The 19672-nt window shown below is 44.9% G+C and overlaps 1 protein-coding gene across 1 annotated transcript in view; it reads right to left on the bottom strand.

The window, feature by feature from the left end:
• Positions 1 to 1325: 1325 nt before the first annotated feature.
• LOC111868039 (neurogenic locus protein delta) overlaps positions 1326 to 19672 on the bottom strand; it is a 79821-nt gene continuing 61474 nt past the window's right edge. Inside the window, exons 6-9 of the mRNA XM_023858383.2 lie at positions 17839 to 17899; positions 5025 to 5325; positions 2756 to 4107; positions 1326 to 1871 (exon numbers count right to left, since the gene is read on the bottom strand). Of these exons, the coding sequence (XP_023714151.1) occupies positions 1727 to 1871; positions 2756 to 4107; positions 5025 to 5325; positions 17839 to 17899 (1859 nt within the window). The 3' untranslated portion in view covers positions 1326 to 1726. The remainder of the gene's footprint in view (positions 1872 to 2755; positions 4108 to 5024; positions 5326 to 17838; positions 17900 to 19672) is intronic.

The following is a 19672-nucleotide window of genomic DNA, read 5'->3' as shown; positions in this document are numbered from 1 at the left end:
GGGATATTTTTGGCCCCATAACATGACTTCTAAATATCATACGACTGGTTAATGCAATATGTGTGTTGTTGATTTAACGATGCTATCAGTTCCTCGTACTATACAGTGTGAGACGAATTACAAAGGACATGGAAGGAAACGGTTGTGACTAACTAGAGGTACTGCTCCAGCATCTGCTTCGAAAACCTCAGTCACGAAAGGCTATGACCTGGCCAAGATTAAAACTGGGTATGTACAGACTACACAGGAACCAGCTTGTGAGGACAGGAAATGCACTGGAATAAATGCAAAGGGCAGTTTCAGTTCGCTGAAAGAATCAGTCTTTACTAAACTCGTGCCTAGTTGTCAGCAACACAATTGGACAATATTCTGTAATGTTAAATATCAGGAACAATATCTGAATACTTGAAAAAATAGCCAAACAATGACAATTTTATTATTGAAGTTGAATTGTCAACAGTGACAATTCTTTTTTTTAAACTATGTACATGATATTACATTTTGCACTATAAATATACATTATTTTACAAAAGAAAAAGGTCATTTGACATGTTTTTAGTCGTTACAATTTTTTAACTCATCCGAGAAAAAAACAGTAAGTACGAATTACAACAAGTGGCATTAATTGAGGGGTTGCAAGTGGTTTTGCGCATGTCAAAGAACACAAGCCTCAAAGCCTCAGAAAAGGCTGGGGGGCCCATAAAGAACAAACAACTTGCTACCTCTTCAAAACCCGGAAAAGTGACTTAGCTTTCATAACAAACAGGAACATGATAACTTTGTTCAAAAAATACTAAACAAACAGCTGTTTAATCAAATTTCTTTTAAATCCCTTCCACAATCAATCATGGCAAATACCTCAGATCAAATCCATATAAAACACACCAGCCTTTGTTCAAAACGTGCCTTTTCATTAATATATATCTATATATATATTTTCAATTTTCAGTCAGCAGTCATTCACGAAACTGGAATACGGCAAAAACACTGCATCAAAAACTTCTTGTCCATTGTTTAGATTAATTCTGACTTAGTTTCATTTCAAATAGATCACAAAAATTACGTACGTACAACCACGCACACACAAATATTAATTACTATTATTATTATTATTATTACTTAGTTTCACCAATGGAGGCTCTCCAACTTCATTTTAAATTACTGTTTCATTATTACTTGCCTTTTGTTCGTGAGACTATTGCTTATAGTTTAAATTATACCTCCTGATACATGGTACATGTGGCTTTTTGTGACTTTCTTTTTTAATTATGCAAGAGGCAACTAAAAGCATGCCCAATAGTTACAATTATTTTCTGTGTAATATATTTTTTTTTTAAATCTGTCTACAATTAACAAGGATCACCCTACGTGGTGGCACATCTCATTCGAATACTTTTTCCCTTGAATCTGAGATGACCCGTTGTCAATATTCATAACAGGAACCAGAACATTGAAAAGTACATTTCCAGTATGGGAGTTATCAATAAAAATAAATAAATGTACAGGTGGTTATTTATTCATTTGTTTTCTTTCTTCGTTCCAAACACCACCGCCCTCCAAATCAACCCTTTACATTTGTTGTGTACGTTCGAATACTGGCGTTCGGTGTGTACGTACACGCGTTCAGTCTTGAGTAATAGAAGTGGGGTGCTACGAAGGGGTGAGTGGTGTATGGGGAGGGGCATTCATCACCAGTCACTCGGAGTATAGAGATCACATTATCATGCTACACCTCTGTAGCCAGAAGACCCTCTGGCTGGTGGAAATGATCGTCTATCACAAACACACTGCTTGTCGGCCCAGAACTCGTGGCTGCCGACAGAATACTATTACTGTCTTTGTCGAGACATCGCTTGACTAATGTTGGATCACTGAAACACACAAGATCACATTTCATCAGTGAAGACATGACAAAAAAAAACTTCGTGGTTTTAGTCCGCAAGCGAACTATACCGACCAAGCGACCGCCGCCCCACGGCCGTTAATCTCGTTTTCTAGACCGGAGCCGCTACTTCCTTCAAATAGCCCCTCAATTATCCTCACGAGGCTCAGTGGACCCCGTTCCAGACCCATTACTTCTCAGAAAATTTGGTAGTGCCGGGAATCGAATACGGACCTCTGGATCTGTACCCAGGAACTCTGACCACTAGACCACAGAGGCGGTCAGTCAAGACAAATCCACACCGAGTTACTTAATTGGGAGCATCTCACATCTTGTCGAAATGCCACAGTCCCACCACAGCAAAATCACAGATTCATATCTCCCCATAAGTCTATTTTTTACGATTATATACATTTTAGCGAAGATGAGATGGGCAACACATTGCTTTTTACAGGTGCGTTGAAATCTGCAGCATACACAAGACTGCTGTCTCAGCCATTTCCGCTCCTCCGTTTCAACCTCTTCGTCATTAGCGGAACGTTTGTCACGTTTCTTGACTCAATTGTGAACTGCTTTACGCGATAAGCACTTTCCACCGTAAACAAGAATATCCTTTGCATAGAGTCCTTTTGCCCACAAAAAAAAAACCTAAAGAACGACAGCCATTTTGACTACTGAAACCAGCCTCTGAACATGCACATGCGCGTCTGCTACCTAGAGTGTCATTTAACTAGGCTGTGCTGCTACCTAGTGATACAGAAAATAAATTACGTCCATTACAGCTGTTTCACTATCATCTGTGACTTATTTACTGACTCCCTCGTATTTGTCTGCTATGTTCCGGCCAGAACTACACAAAAGCATGTTACTCACCTCGCACTGCAAAGCGACGAATCCACGGACAGGACAGATATCCTCTTGTCCGCTACATTGGATGATGGCGTCCTCTGCTGCTGCGTGTTGCTCGGACACAAATTATCAAAGTCTTTGTCCAGTTTACTGGCGAGTAATGCAGTCGATGTTCTGTTCGACTGGCTGCCACGGTGGACGTCGGTGTTCAACTGTTTATGCGACCTCGTTCGCTGAAGCGTATACACAGGTACACTACCGTCCACGACCTGTTGTTGCTGCTGTTGTTTTGGGTAGCATAAGTCACTCCCGTTACTGAGGTCCGCACTCACACTCACTACACTTCCACCACCCCCTTCATCCCCTGCTGCCAGTACATTATTGATGTATTTCCCCCACGTGTTCTTAATCATGTGAGTGTCACCTCCCACTGTACCACTGCCACCTCGTTTCGTCATGCTGCTATGGACAGCATTCCTCTCGTTTTGCATTCTTGCTTCTTCGTCCGCCAACTCCTGCTCGCGTTTTCTTTTGCGTTTCAAGCACATCACTACAACTGCCGCTACAAGCACAAGAATCGGCACAGCGGTCGATAAGGTCGCAATGACTACAACGTGCTCAGTTGATAGACCTGTATCTTCGTCGGTCTGTTCCAAGACATGCCTGGAAATGTTTCCGGGAGTGGCAAGATAAGCACCGGCACTCGAGGTATCTTGGTGCGGTACCAGGGCATTCCCGTCATCACTACACGTCTTGCCGTGGTATCCTTGTGGACAAACACACTGGAAACTGTTCACTCTATTCGAGCACGTACCTCCATTCTTACAAGGAGACGACATGCATTCATCAACATCGACACTGCAGTCCTTTCCCGTGAACCCTGGTCGACAAGTACATGCATAGTCATTAACAAGATCTATACATTCACCTCCATTTGCGCATGGTTTTGTCTTACAGTAATCTACTTTGCTCTGGCACAGAGATCCAACGTAACCAGGCACACATTGGCAACGGAACTGGTTCACCATGTCCACGCAAGTCCCTCCATGTAGACAAGGATTTCCCTTGCAGTCATCAACATTAATTTCGCAGCGATCCCCGGTAAACCCGGTGGGACAAATGCATTCGAAGCTGTTTATGTGGTCCACGCAGCTGGCGTTGTTTTTGCAAGGCGACGGTGCACATTCATCTATCTGATGCTCACAATCGGTGCCACTGAATCCTGGGGGGCACTTGCAGGTGTAGCCCTGGGAAGTATCACTGCAGATCCCTCCATGCCTGCAGGGCTGATCCTCGCAAGTCTGGGCAGACGTCTCACAGTGAGGACCATGCCAACCTTTAGGACACTCACAACGGTAGCTGCTAGTTCCACTGTCCTGGAGACGCAAGAAAACAGCTGTTGTTAACAACACAGAAACGGTTCAGAGTATGGTCAACATGTAAGGTATAAGGTAAAATTGTCCCTGTGCTCAACAAATTAAGCACTACGCCATGATAGCGTATGGGGGAGTGGATGTATAGATCCACATTTTCTTGACCTTGGCACTAGACGGAGGTGAGTGGTCAGCTTCACGCCCCTGTATCCATTAGATAGGAGGTTGGATGAACCCCAGAGCCGGTCTGGATGATTTTGAGAAGAGAAAAATTCTTGATCCTACCGGGACTCGAGCTCCGACCCCTCAGTCGTCCAGCCCGTAGCCAGTCGCTATACCGACTACGCTACCACATGTACACTGTGTTAAATATTAACAACCCTGAAATATATTTCATATACGTAGTAGAAACATAAACTAAGGAGGCCTGCATTTTTGTCGCGTGCCCATATTTTTAAGGAGCAGTTCTGGAGAAAATCAATAAAGTTAATTTCGAATTTCACAGTTTGGGCTTTCGTGGATAGATAAAAATAAAAATTCTCTCTGTGCTTAATGAAGCATCACGTAACGAAGAAACGTGAGGGAATGGAGGTATGGTTCCATGTATTCTTAGACCTCAGCACCGGCCGGAGGTAAGCTCCCAACCTCATGATCCAGCCGCTTTACTCTCTCATAAAGAGCTCACATGGCATCCTGTGCCAGTCTTGATACTGAAGAGAGAAATCTCTTTCCCCTGCCAAGAATCGATCCCCATTTCCTCAGCTGTCCAGCCTGTATCCTAGAAGCTATCCAGATCCTTCTTGGAGGCAGACTGATATGTTGAAACATGCACAGACACAACACAAGAGGCTATCTTCCTGTCTGCAAAATCTCAGTTGCCACATGCCCTGATACACCTCCATACACTCTTGTGACATTACCTTGCACGTCCCTCCGTTGAGACAAGGATGATGGGCACAGTCATCAAGTTCCCTCTCGCAGTCGGTTCCTGCAAACCCCGGGGGGCAGCTGCATGTATAAGAACCCTGTCCAGTGTTGAAGCATGTCCCGCCATGTCTGCATGGCTTATGGTTCGTGCAGTAATTGAGATCTTGGTTGCAGAACAAGCCACCCCAGCCCTCATTGCAGAGGCAGTCCCAGGGCTTCTGGCAGGTCCCGTGGAGACATCCTGGATACCTCTCGCACTCGTCACAAAGGCGCCCTTTCCATCCACTGTGGCACCTGCAAACAAAACAGTGTTATAAGGGGCCCACTGGGTCTGAATACTGAAAGGCAACGTGCATAGCTGACGTGGAAGCCTCGAGGTCCTGGACTGTGACACCGTGTAGTCTCTTTGACGAATACAGACGTTTCGAAGGTATATTCTGCCTCCATCTTCAGGGTCACAAGCCTAATCAAAACGTGCAACGCCCGGTAACTTTTATTGGACTAAAAGCCGTTACATCCCAGAATATAGAACTCTTCCATAGTCAACCCTCTGAGAACCAAAAATCCAACATAAAGGAACAGGTTCTGAAATAATAATACATGTAAGTTAGTGGAGCACTTGGCAACCCTGCAACGGGTGCTGGGAATTCCTCCGCCATTAACAAGTTCTCTTCACACGCTGATGCCAAATACATCTTCACCCATAAAACTGTAAGCACACACACACCTCTGTCTCATCCCGCGCAATCATTGGGCAGGTCGAAACTTCCGGTGTCCGCTGATGCCACATTTCGAGGCGGGTCACAAGGTTTCCCGTATCTCAAGGGTGAACATCTGCGGGGGTCAAAATAGACCCATACTGGAAGGGTGAAATACTCGAAGGGGTCGAAATGACCCTGATATTTAAACAGCGAAACATTCTCAGGGGTCGAAGTGACCCCCATATCCCAAGTGTGAAAACTCAGGTAAAGGTAAAGCTGTCCTGTCCTTAACTAATTAAACACTACATCATGAAGGCGTATGGGGGAGTGGATGTATAGATCCACATTTTCTTGACCCTGTCATTAGTTGGAGGTGAGTAGTCAGCTTCACGCCCCTGCCGCTTTACCCCGGGGGGGAAAAGCCGCCGGTACCCACTCGATAGGTGGTTAGGTGGGCCCCAGAGCCGGTCTGGACGACGTGAAGAAGAGACTCGAACTCCGACCCCTCGGTAGTCCAGCCCGTAGCGAGACGCTATACCGTGTAGGCAGTGTAGTCTATCCCGGCTCAGATGGGGTAAAAAAAGGCGCCCAAGTCCTAGGGGGTTGAATATTCGCGGGGGTACAAACTTCCCCCATACCTGAAGGACGAAATATTCTAGACGGGTTCAAACCGTCTCCGCATCCTAAGAGCGAAAACTTCGAGGGAGCAGAAAAAGTGCCACAGATACCACGGGTTAAATATTCGCGGGGGTACAAATGGTCTCCATATCCAGTGGTGAAATATTTGTGGGGGTATAACTGGACCACCCCATACCCCAGGGGCGAAACATCTCTTCTGTGTTCGCTACATGCCCCTCCGACCTTATCCTCGTCTACTTCAACACCCCAATAGTATGCACACTGCATACCCCTAACTACGAGTTTTATTGCCTGTACTTTGTTACTACGGCCTCCTCATACACGACAGTCCATAAAGACAAGGGACGAAGACCACAAGAAATGCACCTGACGCACAGTGGGAACCACGTTTGGACCAAAGCAATACGTCAATGTGTTGACGCCTTCAGCAGGCTTAGACAGTAATGCATTGTGTATAGAAACACGTGTAAAGTACCGTGCAGTGCTTTGTAATGTACATGGCAAGGCTGATGGCCCGTTCCCACGGAGAACGGGTACACTGCGTTCAAACTAGCTTGCCTGCAACTCTAGTGAGGAGTCCTCAAGAAGCTGACACTCACTCAACCGGACGAATAAATTCCCGTTTTTTATGGAAACCAAACGCGGGTTAAAGTACTTCCACAGTAACTTTGCGAGTCGTAGGTGACGAAAAGTGAACCCGGTGCCTGAAGGTATAACTGGGCCATCCTGTCACTGGGGGACATTACAGGTACATGGCCCTCCAGGTTCGGGGTTGGATGCAAGGCTGACGGCCTTGCTCTGTGCAAAAGTTGTTGCGAAATCCAAAAAGTGAAAACCAGATGCAATCTGGCAGAATATTCTAAGGAAGGCTACGGCTCAAAAAGGGGTTGTTTTGCCAATGTGATGATGAAGGCTCATCATATGTTCACAAGGACCAGCCACTGGTCCCTATGACACCCTCCTACTATATTTTCTCTGATCTAATCACATCCTTCTTACCTTCGGGATATTGCATGAATTGCATACTGCTGCCGATATCCTCATCATCAGTTGCACTGCATTCACAAAAATGTCTTCATAACTTCATGGCGTAAGCAATAAAACATTATACCGGTTAAAGCTTCATTCTACCGTGAAGACGCAAGTAGCAGTCTCCTCCGAAACATTAGCAGTCTCCCCACCTACCAAAGTATACAGCGTCAAATCTCAGAGGATAGTACCTTAGTACTATCGGAAGAACCTCAGTTTCATATAAGGACAATAGTGTAACATTCAGAACTGTCAACCCCTACTTTTACACTCAAGAGTCAAAGTCCGACATACTTTACGGCTTGTTGTTTACCGCCACTCAGTTCGTCTTGGGGACAAGCCCCCTGAGACTCACGACCAGTAATTTTATTTTCCAACTAAACACTTGGGGTTATAGTCCTTATGTAACATCCTCTCTGAAGAGATTTAGTTTACAATTGCTGCTGTCCCCCGCCAGCGCAGTCATTCTCAGGTCCGAGTCCCGCAGCACTCATGGTCACATTTTAGTGTCTCAGATTCGAGACTCTCCCAACCTAGAGGGTCGGGTCTTCGTATTTGCATCCTCCAAGAACAGGGTGGCCCAGTTAACCCCCCCCCCCCAGGTACTGGGGTTCCTTTTCGTCGCCTCTTACGACTCGCAGGGCTATAGTGGAAGTATTCGACCCCACCTCCACACAAGCTGCTTTCACACTAACTTCTTTCAAACATTAAAAAAAAATCAGTTCGTACCTCACAGTAAACACATTGAGTTTCTCTAACTTATTAATTCTGGCTGTGGAAATAATCGCTTTATTCGCTTCCGAGAATCATATGAAACATATGAACACATCCTGTAAGCAAAATGCAGAGTTCTCTCAGTGCTAAAGTAGGTGTTGCTCTGAAGGGTTAAATAAGAAATATTTTTAAAATAAGAAAACGTATATGAAAGGAAGCAGCATGGCTCAGATCGAAGCTGTTTCATGACCGTTTCCTCGGAAACTATTTTCATGTCACTTCACAAGCTTTCGTTTCGCATTCCTCAATGACATAACACAAGTCACTTCTTTGAACTCGTCCTTTTTCCTTTTTGCAAATCTTAGATAAATTCCTCTCTTTGCTGATACTAAATATACATACGTTTGACAAGAAAGGCATATCTCCCATCTTGTGTTTGGAATGGAATTGTTTTCAGTATTACCAGTTCTCCCCCCTTTTCTTTGTGGAATTCCAGTGCGGCGGATCTTCTCCTACGTCACGAAAGCTGTAGACTCAAGAAAGCGTGAATAGGAGAGTCACTCTTGCCATTATGCACAGCGAACGAGAGAAAAAAAAATTGCAGTGATGGTATGTACGCAAGCGCAGAGCCGCCTGCGCATTGCCCATTATCAGATCTCACGGACTGGTTAAACCAGCAATGCCTCTTCACTTGGTCAAAATTTCGCCCAGACTTTCATACTTCAGTACAAGCATTGTATTACTAAGTACTGTTTAACCCTTCACAGACTGAATTACTTCTATATAACACTTAAACAATTCGGTTCGTACTTCACAGGAAACACGTTCCCTCTCCGCTACAAAGACCAGCCGGTTAATGCTGTTTTTAAGAAAACTGTCTCTGCTTTTTGTGGGAATCATACGGAATATACAGATACGCTCAGCGAGAAGAATGCAAGAGTTATGGCATGTTAAAGCATGTGGTACATATAGTGACCACTGGACTTTAAAAGGTTAATCCGAGGTTTCTCAAACCGCGTGTCTTAACCTACTCGAAGAATCAAAACACAGTTTCGGCAAATCAGCGATAATTAATACAGGTGCTTTCAGAACAGGTATCTGTAACCTGAAAGATATTTCGTATTAATTATACAGGTACATTTTATAGCTTACTGTAGGTGTAGGGAGGCTGTAAAGCTATTGAGGGTCCTGCTGTCACCGTACAGACTGATAGGGACCTGCAGAAATGTGCAGAACTACTGTTTTCAGTGAACGAGATGACGGAGAGGTAGATTTATGTATTAATTTAGTCCGTCAAGGTTTACAAAACCTTTGTTTAACCCTTCACAACAAAAACCACTATCCTACAGCTCCTAAAACTTCAGACTACCATCCTACAAGAAAGAGAAAGCGATGCTATAGCCAGATTTACTGTGAACCATGAAAACTTCGACATGATTTTTTTGCACTCGGTAGAATGAAGCTCAGCGTGTTCCTAAATAGTAGTAGAATGGTCAAGGTCTACCTGCTCTACTCATCATCACTTGCCTCTCCTTCTGTTGGCTGGAGGACAGCATTTTAACGGTAAACAAGAGATCTGCGTTTTTCTCACAGTATATTTTTGGGTTACTGTGATTCCCAGAATAGACAGACATTATTTACCTAAACAGCATCAACTAGCTGACTGCATTATAGATGTAGGGTGTTCCTTGTGAGGTAGGAGCTAAGCATTTAGTCCTCGGTGCCCAAATAAAACATACTTCAACAAATATACACCACTGTGAACTGCAGTACGCAAAATTTGATACAATGTCATAAATCATTTAAGATAATTTGCAATAAGAATACAATAAGTAGGTTATTTAAAACCAATAAAAGTCATATAAATAATAAATAAGCAAGTTGTATATATTGTAACACAGCAGGATACATGAAATCAAAATCACAACCAAATTACTCTATTCGCCATGGGAAGCTATTGATGATGGGCCCAATACGTGTACAGATACCTCAGGGCAGCTGTACTAACAACTGCAGTTAGATTACAGACAACTCCTGTTGTTTCTTGTCCACTAGACACGAGGCTGAGTATAAGAAAACCTGTAGAACTATCCCTGTAACATGTCGTGGAGGCCCATAAAGTTGAGAGATGTCAAGGCTCTCACATTTTCTAAACAATCGACTGAGAGATGGCGGTAGGTCTGTCAGTCTTACGCGCCGGCAGCCCTTTACCACCAGAAAGATTCCTGGTACTCATCCTTGCTAGAGGCTGAGTCGATCCCAGGGCCATAGTGCGGCTGGAAGGATTAGTCAACTGAAAAATCCATTCACATCGGGAATCGAATCCGCTGAAGAACTCCGATTCTCCAATCGTCCAGCCTATAGTCAAGTCACTATGTTGACTGAGCTACCCAGCTCAGTAAGTTGTAATGTTTATAATGAATGCCCACCGTGGTGACAAAGACTGGAAATCTCGACAGAGTAAGGGGCAAGGATGCACTTGCGTAGCGTGTGAAGTGCATTCATAATGTGCCCCCACCCGTCCTTTCTGAGCGCCCCGTTACGTTTTGAAGTCATTCGAGTGCAGGAATGTACGTCCCCTCCCGCCCTTCATAGGTACAGGCTCACGATTTTTGACGCATAATACAAACGATTGTCAACTGTTCACTTTTATTCACCGGAAAGGTTAATGACTTCATTCAAAGAAACCAAACACCTTTAGGCGCGTCACGCTCTCACAACTCCAGGAGAATGTGGCGAAAGACTTCCTCTGAAAATCTGATTGTCGCTCAGTTATTCAACAAATTCGACTTTTATACAGCCGAAAGATCCATTAAAGAATTACCAGCCCGCCAATGGCCAAAATAACAATCATTCAACTTCCACGTTCTCCATTTTAATATTATCCTCCAATATACGCGTGGTCTCCGAAGTTTTATATTCCCTTCATGATTTGTGATTATATTAACGTAAGAACCCATCCACTGGCGCAGTCGGTATACCGACCGGCTACAGGCTGGACGGCCGAGGTGTTGGATTTCGAATCCCGGTACGGGCAAGATTTTTCTCTTCCCTACGCCGTCCAGACCGGGTCTGGGGCCCACCCAACCTCCCATCCAAAGGGTACTGGAGGTTTTCCCCCCGGGAGGTAAAGCGGCTGGGGCGTTAAGCTAACCATCACCTCCAACCAGTGCCGAGGTCAAGAATACGTGGATCTATATATCCACTCTGCCGATCGCAGCGGCCGCGCGGGCTAAGGTATGAATTGTCTTCGCTCGCTCGAACGCTGGGCTCGTGGGTTTGAATCCCACTCCACACATGGATGCCTGTGTGCGTTTGTGTTGTCCTGTGGGTAGGTAGCGGCCTTGCAACAGGCTGATCCCCCGTCCAAAAAGTCCTAGCGACTGTGTATAGGATTAAGAAACTGACAAAGCAGACACTGTCCAACAAAAGGACTGCAGAGCTACAGACAGACATACATCCACTCCCCCACACGTCTTCACGGCGTTACTTTATGAATCTCTCCATTAAAACTAAGCATGAAATTCTCCCCCTTTTTCATGCGTGCTACTTGTACGAACCATCTCGTCTTTATAGTACATAAACAATATGCAAGCTATGGGCTTCTGGATTATCAAGGTTTCGCAGGTACATATTGCCTATACCTTCAGAATCCGTGTCATAACCCAGAACAGAACATGAATCTTTACCACCGTGATATGATGTAGGTCTACGTTTTAATTTTTTAAATTACAGTACCATTACGTACCATTCGGTTTAACATTAAAATAACTCTGCATTTTGCTCACACACCATCAACCGACTGGCCTGTGTAATGGAGATGCAATGTGCTTTCTGTAAGAACAGAATTTTTAAGTATTATTCTCGTGAATTTCACGCATCAAAGAGAGGTGACAGTAAACAAGAGGCACTCGGGAGGCACTAGTGCGGGGTCGCGGATGTTGGCGCTACTGCCTGGACAGGACGGCTGCGTGCGGAATCTGACATTGTGACCTGCGCAATGCAGCAAAATTGTAGATAAGGGTGAATTCCTTAACGTCCCTCTTATCAGACCAATATTCCACGTTTTCACTTTGCTCTGAAGTTACACATTCATGTCCAAACTTCCGTACGCTTTGTACATATCACACTGTCAGCGTTTCATTAATTTTCGGTCATGAGTTATGTATCAGGGACGATCACAGCGGCGGGGCGGTTTAAGAAAAAAAAAAGTTCTCGCCCGCTCTAACACTGCGATCGTATGGGTTCGAATCCCCCGTGCTTCTGCTTGTGCTGTCATGTGTAGGTAGCGGCCTTTCGAAGGGGATTATCTCCCATCCAAGAAGTCCTACCGACTGTCAATAAAATTAATAGTTTTCAGGTTAATCTGAAATGGGAACAGGCTAGAAGGCTTAATGCATCATGGGAAAAGTCACTAGCGGCAAATTCCTGGACGGTGCCTCAAATCAGATAATGTCGCTATACAGTTTACGCTACTGCCAGCGTCGTTATGTAAATACAATTACTGCAGACATTATGGCCCTGGGTTGGCTCAGTCCGTATAGCGCCTAGGTTAACCAGTGGGCGACCAGGAATCAGGGGTATAGACTCTCTACAGCGTCCAGAAAGGCTGAGGCCTACCCATACTCCTACCCATCTCCAAAGGGCATCCGACGTCCTTCCCCGTGGCTATTTCATCACACACCGCCATCTAGTGCCGCGGTCAAGAATACATGGAGCTACATCTTCGTTCCCCATGCGTTTTCATGACGCAATGCTCAACCCCATCTCTCTGAATGTCACTGAAAGAGGTGGACATAACAGAAGGATCCGGCGAAGGAACAGGAAGAGAGGAGACAACGAGATAAAAAAAACGGTACAAGATTTGAAGTGATGAGATTCAGAAAAAGAAGGGGGTGGGGAAAGATCAAAAATATGTGTAAGAACACTGAGAAGAGAGATTAAGAGAACGAGAAACAGCAGAAAGAAGCAGAAGATGTAAAGAAGACGTTATGACGTACGAAGTCGAGGCGATTATGGTGCAGGTAGCCCTCATAATAACACACATCTAGGGGTCTGAAAATTAATCTTTTTATTCTGTATGTGGAAGAACTTTGTATGCATCACCTGTAAGGTTATACATTTCAAACGTTACGAAGTGTACATGACTGGGTGTTCACACCATGTATCTGTCTCCATTGAGTTGCAGAACTTGCGATCAAGAAGGAGTGGCACAGGGAGGGGAACTGGCCACGCCCACTCGGCTGCAAGTTCCCACGGTCGCCGAGACTTCACAGTATGCGGGTCAAGGAGAGTTGTGGATGAGTCTCTTAGGGTAAATTTAGGAAAGTCTGCTTCAAGTGGCCAGTCCGACCGTCATTATCGTAATGAGGGAGAATGTAGGGAAACGAGGCGAAAATTATACAGGGCCAGGACGAGAGAGCCATAATGAACGAGAGGAAAACTGGAAAGAAAGAAAAATGAGAAAGGACAGAGGAAGACAATACATTAAATAACGAACAAGAATGAAAGAAAAAACTGACTGAAGAAGAATAGAAATGAAAGGACAAAAATAAAATGATGCGAAAGGAAAAACAAGAGGAATGCATACAAAATTAAGACTAAAGTTGACGAGAATGGAGAAAACAGAAACGTGGGAACGCCGCAAAACAGCTCAAGCGGCGAGGCTTCTGACTACTACTGGGGAGATATGTGGTTCGAACTTCAAGCCGGGACACCGCCTATCCTCACTGGATTTCCGCCGTTTCACTCAGTCACACAACGCGAATGCAATAATATCACCTTATATGTGATTGCCAGCTGTTTCTTAAGCATCCTTTTCAATCCATTACTCACTACTAACCTATTCTATCCAGCCACGATGCATCTTGGTAGCTGGTCTTCTTCGAACCCGGATTTAATCCTGTGACCATCCGAATATGAAGGTTCACTAACCACTTGACAGTGATATTTGATATATGGTAATTTTTCTTACATATTTTCCTATTAGATCACCTTGCTGTCTGTACGTGTATGTGTGTCCCCTTGCAACTGAACTCACCCCAACGGCGCACTTCATGAATCCCTCACAATCAGTAACACCAACATTACTAACTTCATGGAGCTGAGCCCTTCTTCAGCATCAGCATCAGTTGTGCAGCTACTCAAAAACTTCCCAACATTTTATGGAACCCGAAGATTCATTACCGTGTCCCTATATGAGCCAGACCAACAATCGAAGAATGTGCAACGCGNATTACTAACTTCATGGAGCTGAGCCCTTCTTCAGCATCAGCATCAGCTGTGCAGCTACTCAAAAACTTCCCAACATTTTATGGAACCTGAACATTCATTACCGTGTCCCCCTTACTGAGCCAGACCAAGAATCGAAGAAGGTGCAACGCCACAGAAGCAACACGCAGCTAGCAGAGCTGCCATCTTGTGCAAGTTTACTGACTCCGCTTCATTCGCTTACTCTGAGCCTGAAGGAGGCAGAACGTTCCTCAGACAAACAAAAAAATAAGTAACGCTATCCCTATAACAGGCCGTGGAGGCCCATAGGGCTGTGAGACGTCGAGGCTCACACATTTTCTAGACAATCGTCTCACAGATGGGGTAAGGTTGTCAGCATTACGCGCCGGCCGCCGTTTACCCCCAGGAAGGTTCCCGGTATTCATTTCTGTTAGAGGCTGTGTCGACCCCAGGGCCATGATGCGGCTGGAAGGATTAGGTAAATTGAGAAATCCAATGACCTCACTGAGAATCGAACCCAGCTTGTGGCACTGTGCCTCAACCATCTACGCTACCACGTTCAACTGTCACCATTCAATGTAGTGAAATACCACACTACACGGCGTTGCATCCCAGGAGACAACCACCGCTGTGAGAACCTCAAATCCTACAGTTTTCCTTTATGGGGAGGCTACCCATCCATACGTTCGAACCCTCATGATGGAAGCAACATGTTCCTCCGAAACGTCGGCTGACTTTCAACGGATTACAAGGCCTTAGGAGACAGAACTCTTCAGAATCCGGTATGTTGTATCTGAGGTTCTCACAGCAATGACCACGTTCTATAATGTAACGCAGTGCAGTCTGGTAGTTCACCGACGTTTCGGAGAAACTGCCTACAACTAGTAACTAGTATCGGTCTATCACAATGTGATATCCACTCGTACGCACCGCGTCGCTGAATGCTGCGAACTGAACGGAACTTCTCCCTGTGCATTGACCTTACGAGCCATGCTAATACCGTAACTTCATACACAAACATGGAACCCATCTATAATGGGAACTTTGCAGCCAAAACAAACCGCACAATGACGTTTGCACAGCAGGCGATAACAAGTATCGAGTGCTTGTGCACTACACATTGTTTACACACACGCTTCTCAACCAGTGGTTCGCGATCCATTAGCTACACACATCACAAACTTACAGATTACGGTCTCTATGGATATGACACCGTTTAGTCTGGTAATTACGAATATTTCGAAGGAACCCGCTGCTTCCAACTTCAGGGTGGAACATTAAGTTGAGGAGTAAAGTCAAAGTCACAATACGACTGACGATCAGTCTGTCTTGATAGCGAACCCAATCTTGAGCTCACNTTATCGCATCACATTACAAGGTATTCACATACGCTTACGCAGATCCACATCGGCCCTCAAAATAGTTGCCGTTGGCCGCTATGCAAGTCTGCCAACGTTGATATAACTGTCGAAAACACTGCTGAAACATATTGACTGTAAATTCCCGTATGACGCTTTGCGTCCATTCCACGAACTTATTGACTGTTGTAGTATGTATATACACATACACACACACACACAATAGACACAAGGCCTCTGTCAGTGCAGCAGATTATACCTTATCTTTAGTAGTTCACGTAACAACGGCAGTCTAGTCACTTGAACGGTCGTATGTTTCACCACAGCCAAATTTGAGCGCTTCTATTTTCTAAGCCGAGGATGGAAGAAATAGTGTATATTCTGGGAACGCGAGGGCAAGGCTAGGAGCCCTAGCCGTATGTATGGAAGTAGGGAGGCCATGGTTCCGAAGAGGGATGAAGTGACGGGAGGTTGGAAAAAACTGCATAATGAGGAGCTTCGTAATTGTACTCTTCTCAAAGTACAATTAGAATGATCAAGTCAAGGAGGATGAGGTTGGCGGGGCATGTAGCACGAATGGAGGAGAATGCATATAAGGATATTGGTGGGAAAGCCAGAAGAGACCACTAGGAAGACCAAAGCGTAGGTGGGTGGACAATATTAAAATGGATCTCAGAGAGATAGGATGGGATGGTATGGATTGGATTGATCTGGCACTGGATAGGGACCAGTGGAGGGCTCTTGTGAACACGGTAATGAACCTTCGGGTTCCATAAAATGTTGGTAAATTTTTGAGTAGCTGCAGAATTTGGCTTCTCAAGAAGGGCTCAGCTCCATAAGTAAGTAAATAAGGAGGCCATGGTACGGAATACTCCCCCTTTGAAGGGCCGTTTTCCAAAGGAAGAGTAAGCACGAAACAAAGAGGAGCTTCAAGGAAGTCACGAGAAACGGTGACCCTTTCACGGATTATTTTCAAGGGGAGTAAAAAAACAATATTCTTCTATCCTTCAAAGGGCAATCAATATTCATTACACAGCTCCTGCTCTTACTAGTTCGGTCAGAATAACTTCGGGCCTGTATTTCTCTATATACGGACAAGGAAACCCCGACAATAATTTAGAATCACCCTATATGTATAGTTCTTCTTTCACGATTGACCGACTTCTCTACCCTCAAGATGAAAGTTGCAAGATCATCCGAAAACGTTTACAGCTACCTCATTAAACAGCGATAATCTTGAAAATAATATTAATTTGAAGAGTATTATCTTTTGGGATGCGACGCCCACTTTGTCTGACAGGAGCTTACCAATGTTTCGGAGGAACTTTATGCTTCCATCTTCAGGATCATACAGCCAGGCAGATGTCATGCTCTTCAAACAATGTTTCTCGTCGCTAGTTAATTCAATTATCAAATAGCGCCTGAATAAAAATCTACTGTAATATCGAAAGACTATAATTGTGTAGGAGACATTTCTTTTTGGCGACACCAAACACCGCCTCAAAAATATGCTAACGTATAAACTATAAATACGGCGGTCTGGAAGCCTGACGAGCATCAATTAATAAAAGAAAATCAGTAATAAAAAATTCTTTGACAAACTCTGTCTAAAACATCCTTGAAAGTACGTCACCATCGGAATTAAAATTATTTGTACATAAAAGGGTAAAACTGTCCCTGTGATTAACTTATTAAGCACTACGCCATGAAGACGTATGGCGGAATGGATGTAGAGACCCACATTTTCCTGACCACGCCACTAGTTGGAGGTGAGCGGTCAGCTTCACCCACGGGGAAAGGGTCCCCGATACCCCTTGGATAGGACGCCGGGTGGGCCTCAGAGCCAGTTTGGATGACATAGAGAAGTACAAATTCTTTCCGTCACCAGGACTCGAACTCCGACCGTTTGGCCGTTCATCCCGTAACTCAGACCCTATTCCGACTGCGCTATCTCGGCTCTGTTTACAGACAGATGTTTTATTTATTTTGTGAAAATTGGTATTAAATTGTGCAGCCTATAAATAATGACATCTAGGACAATAAGATAAGTTTTTTCTGCAAGGTTGGCTGCTGAAAGCATGTCGTACCCTCAAAGAAGTTTAGACAAGACTATAAAAGGGAATCTGGCAACTTACAGGCATTCGTTGGGTTGGTTGCAGTGTCCATGCTGATCGTCACAACCCGGCAGGCAGCGAGCTGCAAACAAAAGAACATCATTACAACAAAAGGCAAGGAAATGTCACTGATTCAATACATCACAAACCCGCTGAAATTAATTGGAAATATGTTACAAACAAAGCTCAGGTAAGTGAAGATTTCTAGAAAAGTAGCTATATTTAGACCCCTAGCAATATAACAATGAACTTAGCGGTGCTACTAATCAAGATCATCTTTTGCGAAAGCTAACATTATCATATCGATTCAAGCATATCCTTCAATGCTGCCACCTTTGGTCCTATTTATAACTAACTGCTAACGATCTACACGTCAGAAGTGCAAGTGTTTATCTCTTACGGACAAGGAAGGTTCAAAAAGAAAAGCGCACGTATAAATGAAAAGAAGTCTACTTCATCAAGCCTGAATATCTTTCTCTAAGGCTGGCTGTACTCTTTCGACTCATGGCATTAGAACAGTGATATAACTCAAGGCCCTACCACAGCCCTCTCTTTAGTGGAGTAGCAGGATGTCGACAGGTTTACCATAAGCGATTATCATTATGAATATATATTTTTTTTTAATACGCTTAGTGGGGGGTGGAGTCCAACTGGGTCCACTCGGCACGGCGGCCACTGATTGGCCTATTGTAGCCAGCCCCGGGTGATTATGATGAAGAATTTGGTGGAACGAAGATTGGCAGGGGAAACCGAAGTACTCGGAGAAAACCCGCCCCAGTGCCACTTTGTCCACCACAAATCCCACTTGACCAGACCCGGAAACGAACCCGGGCCGCCGCGGTGGGAAGCCAGCGACTAACCGCTTGAGCTATCGGTTCAAATATGGGAGAAGTCATCAACAACCACTGTTTTCCTCAGGCATTCCAAAACCACGCATTTATACATCTTCTCACACTAAATGCTACGTTAATTTCACTGCAGAAATGGCGTCGCGACATGAACTAACAATCGACGACCGAAATAGCTGTTCAGCGGCGGCCGACGTTGAACAGAGAAATATCTTGGGGACCTACACACAAAAACATTAAGTGGGCGTCTAGTGTGCGCATTACAGATCATTAATCATGCCTTGCTTGTCAGTCTGAGATTCCCGGATCGAATCCTGAAGAGCGCGGCGCTGATTTATGTCTTCTACGATCTCAAAATTTCTCCACAAAGAACGTCAATTCGAGAACGGTGAGATAGGAGGGGGCACGTGGCACGCCATTAGGGAGATCACAAACGCACACAAAGTGTTCGTCCAATATACGTCAAAGGCAATGAGGTAGCCATAGGCGTCGTCCCTGTGCTTAACTCGCTAAGTATGATGCCATGATGACGTAAGGCGGCTGTATTCTTGACCTCGGCAATAGTTGGAGGTGAGTGCTCTGCTTCACGCCCCCCCCCCCCGGATAAGAGGCTGGGTGGGCACCGGAATCCGTCTCGATGCTTTGGAAAATTGAGAAGTCTTACCCATACCGGCTTCGAGACATACGTGTAGACTGAAGGCGTATGGGGGAATGGATGTACAGACCCACTTTTTTTTTTACCCCGGCACAAGTTGGAGGTGAGGGGTCAGCCTCACACCCTGGGCGTTTTAACTCCGGAGAAACAGAACCCGCTAACCATTGAATAGGGGGCTGGGTGGGCCCCAGAGCCGGTCTGGAAGCTGTGGAGAAGAGAAAATTCTTGACCCTACAGGGACTCGAACTCCGAACCCTCGGGCGTCCAGCCCGTATCTAGTCGCTATACCGACCACGCTATCCCGGCTCGTAGTATTAAAATTAAGCTTACAGATACGGAATATCGAATTGTG

Source organism: Cryptotermes secundus, unplaced genomic scaffold, assembly GCF_002891405.2.
Source record: "Cryptotermes secundus unplaced genomic scaffold, Csec_1.0 scaffold635, whole genome shotgun sequence".
Classification (NCBI taxonomy): Eukaryota; Metazoa; Arthropoda; class Insecta; order Blattodea; family Kalotermitidae; genus Cryptotermes; species Cryptotermes secundus.
Note: the sequence above shows the minus strand (reverse complement) of the source record. Positions and strands in the feature narration are given on the sequence as shown.